The 4,486-nt window shown below is 50.8% G+C and overlaps 1 protein-coding gene across 1 annotated transcript; it reads right to left on the bottom strand.

Moving 5' to 3' along the window:
* Positions 1-228: 228 nt before the first annotated feature.
* LOC102524173 (5-beta-cholestane-3-alpha,7-alpha-diol 12-alpha-hydroxylase) lies at positions 229-3,962 on the bottom strand. The gene has a single exon (XM_014556422.2). It carries the CDS (start codon positions 3,777-3,779, stop codon positions 2,274-2,276), a length of 1,506 nt encoding a protein of 501 aa, XP_014411908.1. The 5' UTR covers positions 3,780-3,962; the 3' UTR covers positions 229-2,273.
* Positions 3,963-4,486: the final 524 nt, after the last annotated feature.

Here is a 4,486-nt window from a genome sequence, read left to right as displayed (position 1 = left end):
GAGTGAGCCACAGTTGAGTAGGGTTAGATTTATTCAGAGAGACACATACTGTGTAGAGTGTAGGCTGTCTCAAAAGGCAAGAGAAGGGTCATGAAGTTTCAGGGTTGGGTGCTCAGGTTAGAGTGAAAGTAGGTACACACTCCATAGACAGAGTGTGGGCCATCTCCGAAGAGGAGGGAGCAAAAAGGCGGCCACAAGGCGCTGTGTTGCCAGTTTTTATGGGCTTCACAGCTTCATAAGCTAATAAGTGGAAGGACCAGTCTAACTACTCTGGGGACAGGGCTGGGATTCCCAGGAAGATGGCCATTTCCCACTCTTTGACCTTTTGTGGCTAGCCTTGGGACTGTCATGACATCTGTGGGCATGTAATTCACCATGCTAATACATTACAATGAGCATATAATGAAGCTCAAGTTCTGCTAGAAGTCAAATCTCCCACCATCTTGAGCCTCAAGGCCTACTGGGGGTTGAATCTTCCGCCATACTGGTGTTAATTACTGTGTTATTCCTTGAATGGCTGTGCCCTGCCCTCTTCCTGTCTCAATTTCACAGGCGAGAAAGCTGAGTGAGGGTGGAAGGGGAAGGAAATTACTTGAAGACATGAAGTAAATTATCCGAGACTGGAAGTCAGGTTTCTGTAATTTAATCTACATTTAGAGAATTGGGGTCAGAGATGAAGGAATAAGATACCACGCCTCAGGGCTCCAGTCTGGAACAAGGGGTGGGAGGCAGAAACAATGACACATAACAGATGTGCTGTGATATAAACAGTGCGAGGGGAGCTCCAGGGGATGGAGGCCTTTTGTGGCCAGAGGGTGGGATGGGATGGGTGAGGTCCAAAAAGGCTTATGGGAGTAGCCGGCACCATGATTAACAGTGAAAGCAAATGCTATACTTTACAGACAGTTCCACTGGAGAAAGTTGCTGAAGTTGAATTGCACTGGATAGAAAATTTGGGGGCCAGCTGTGGGAAAACTTAAATTTCAGGTGTGTGAGTTGATGGGGAGCCAGAAAAGTAAAAGGGGGACAAACAGGTGCTTTTGGAGAAAAAGTCTCTGGCAGCAGGGTAAACAGAGGGTCTGCAGGCCCCACATGAAGAGAAATGCCAAGTTCTGAGCTATTAGAATGGCAGTGGGGGTAGGGGAGGGGAGATGGGGTTCAGAGGCACCACAGGAAGTTGGGCTGACAGAACTGGGGCCTGACTGTATGTGGGTGAGAAAAAGGAAGTAGGTAAGTGTGTCTCCCCAATATCTGCCTTGAGGGATGGGGTGGGAAGTCATGTCCTGAGCAGAGAGAGGCAGGGAAATCACGAGAAGGGTTTAGGGCAGAAGTAGGGGGACAGATGTTGAGTTCTGCACTGGCCCCACTGAGTCAGAGGTGCTGTGAGACCCCTGTTTGGGGGATTGGGAGTCTGGACATAAGAGAGAGCTCTGAGCTCAGTGACGGTTGTGGAAACCAAGTGAGGGGTTGAGATCACTCCGAGGTGGGGGTGCAGAGAGGGGAGGAGGGCAGGGAGGAAGGGCTTTGAACAACTCCTACATGAAAAGCAGCCTTTCTCTAGACCTGCTCTATCCAATGCAGAAGCCACTAGCCCCACATGGTTATTGAGCACTTAGGATGTGGCTGGTCTAAATTGAGATATGCTGTAAGGGTAAAAAGTACAGGCCAGATTTCAAAGGCAATACGGAAAAAAGAAATGTAAAAATATTTCATTAATATTTTTATGTTGATTCCATGTGGACATGCTCATATTGTGGCTCTACTGGGTCAAGCAAAATATAGTATAAACAAGAATTTTGCCTGTTTCTTTTTACTTAAAATGTGTCCATAGGAAATTAAACATTACACATGTGGCTTGCCTCGTGCTGCTATTGGATGACACTGTTCCAGAAGCAGAATTCCACAGGACTTGGCATAAGTGCTGAGGACAAAAACAAAACAGAGTGGGAGGGTGGAGGCTAACATTTGCAAAATGCTCTATTACTCACCACACCCAGTTTCTGTACTGCAGCTCCTGTCAAGGCATGTATTTGCTCCTAAACTGACTTGCCCAAAGATATTTCCCCTTCCCCAGAGAATCCACTGTGACAGACAGTGTTTTAAAGAGAGGATGATAAGCTTGTGAGGTGACTAGGAGGAGGCCAAAGAGCAGGGAGGGAAAGCAGGACAGAGGAAGGGGTGGCCAATGCGAGGTCTGGGGATTCAGAGGGGCGAGAGGAGGAGGGGACCCCATGGGAGCCCCTCGATCAGGCTGGTGGCCGCCTGGGCAGATCTCACTCAGCAGGCCGCAGGCGGTAGCGGAAGCGCACCTCATGGCTGGGCTGTGTAGTGCCAAAGCCCCAGCGCTGGGGGTCCACAGGTGGGACAGTTGTGTCAGGGTCCACCAGCTCCAGGTCAAAGTGTGTGACCATGAGCAGGACAAACAGCTTCATCTCGCTGAGGGCCAAGAACCTGCCAGGGCAAATAGAGACGCCCGAGCCCCATGGCATGGTGTAGTGGTGGATCTTCTTGCCTGCCTTGTAGAAGTCTACTTTTCGGCTGCCACTGGGAGTGAGAAAGCGATCGTACTTGAAGGTAGTTGGCTCAGGGTGGATGTCAGGATCCATGTGCACTGAGAGATAAGGGAAGAGGGCCAGGATATCTCCACTGCGGAGCAGGTAGTCCTGCCCATTGGACATCTTCAGGATGTGGTCATTGTTCACCACCCTGAGGAGGGTGGGCGCAGCCCCCAGCCGCAGTGTCTCTTCCATCACACTGTCCAACACTGGCATTTGGTGCAGGGCGCTGATGTTGAAGTCGAAGGACTTCCCAGCCTCCAGCCTGGCCTCCCCCAGGACCTGGGTGGCCTCCTCTCTTACAGCCCGCATGGCCTCTGGGTGCTTCAGGAGGAACAGGAGGGCCCAGAAAGAGGTAGGCCCCGTGTTACCCTGGGAGGCCCAGAGCATCATGAAGTTGAACTTGTCCTGCATGGCTGGGACTACTCCCTGCTCCCTCAGAAACTGCAGCATGTAGGTTATCCAACTGCTTATGCCACATTTCTCCAGGTTGTGTTCCACAGAGAGTGCCTTGTGGAAGAGACGCTGGAGCCGGCCCACTTCTAGCCACTCCCGGGGCCCCAGCAGGGAGTAGACAAACCTGGGGAACAGGCGATCGAATTTACGAAACTCCACAAATAACTCCTCCGCCTGGAGCAGTTCCTGCTTCTTGTCCTTTGTGTAGCCGAACAAGCTCAGGTAGCCGGCCTTGAACAGGATATTGTAGCAGAAGCGAAAGAGGCCATCCTCATGCCAGCAGCTGGCATCCGGACTTGGGCCGGTGGGCCCCAGCATAGCCAAGGACAGGCTGTCCAGCATGGCTCTGTTGAGCTCCTCCAAGCCATCCCCCATGAGGTGCTTGGTGCTGGCTGAGTGAATCATCCGGTAGTCTCCCTGCACGGAGCGGTAGCCAAATACCTTTAGCACCAATTTTTGTGCATATTCCACAAAATCTAGTTTTCTCTGTGCATCCTTGAGGATGGGGCCAAAGGAGAGGGGGTCCACGACAAAGGTGAAGTACTGACCCCCTAGCTGTACTGTGAATATCTCCCCGTGCTTGGCCCGCATGTGCTTCAGAAATTCAAACATATTCTTCCGGAAAGCCATGGCATGGCCCAGCCAGGGAACGGAGCCCTTATCCAGAGGGGGTTCCTTGGGTCTTCGTTGCCGGAGCATCCCCAGCAGCCACATGCACCCGACAATGGCCACCAGCAGGGCTCCCAGCACTGGCCCCCAGAGCACCATGGTTGTGCTTTTCCAGGTTGAGCTCTGGATACACTATTTTCTGGCTGCCAGAAGAGAGCTTTTGGGAGAACTTGACAAGTTGGGGATGGGAAAGTTTGTCCATGTGGACTTCGTCCTGTAGCTGCAAGTTACCATAAATAACTCTGCTAAGATAGTACCCGGAAGCAAAATTTCCAGGGAATTTCCAGGACCTGGTCATGTGCGAGGAGGAGGTGGGATCAGGAAGAAGGCCAGAAGGAAGACTTGAGCTATGGTTACAGCCTACTCACTAGCTTCAGGCTTTGTTCTGACTTTTTCAGAACCATCTCCAATATCTTCTCTGCCAAGTCTTTGACCCCACTCTTACTCCTGTGACTTATTGATTGTTCTCCTTTATTTACTCCTGAATTCATGTATTCATTAATTTGCTAGCTCAGTTAGCCAAAATGCACCAGGTACTTACTAAGTTTCACACCCATCCTCTCCTCTTTTTTAAAAGACCCACAGCACCTCCCAGTTGGAGGCCTCTTCAAGCACAGGTTCAGATTTCAGGCCCTGAGCCTCTTGCCAGTCGGCTGGCACACTCCTCTAGCAAGAAGTACAGATTGGGAATCTTGGAATTAGGAAATGTCAGAGATAACAGGGACTTCAAACCAATTACTTGATTTCACCATAAAGATCTAGGTTCAGAGTGTAGTGGGGACTTTTTCTGATAGTTTCCCTGGCTT

This window comes from Camelus ferus, chromosome 17 (assembly GCF_009834535.1).
Source record: "Camelus ferus isolate YT-003-E chromosome 17, BCGSAC_Cfer_1.0, whole genome shotgun sequence".
Taxonomy (NCBI): Eukaryota; Metazoa; Chordata; class Mammalia; order Artiodactyla; family Camelidae; genus Camelus; species Camelus ferus.
Note: the sequence above shows the minus strand (reverse complement) of the source record. Positions and strands in the feature narration are given on the sequence as shown.

What these genes read in the sequence shown, in the direction of transcription:
- LOC102524173 (XM_014556422.2), bottom strand. Translation starts at nt 3,779, where the DNA reads ATGGTGCTCTGGGGGCCAGTGCTGGGAGCCCTGCTGGTGGCCATTGTC.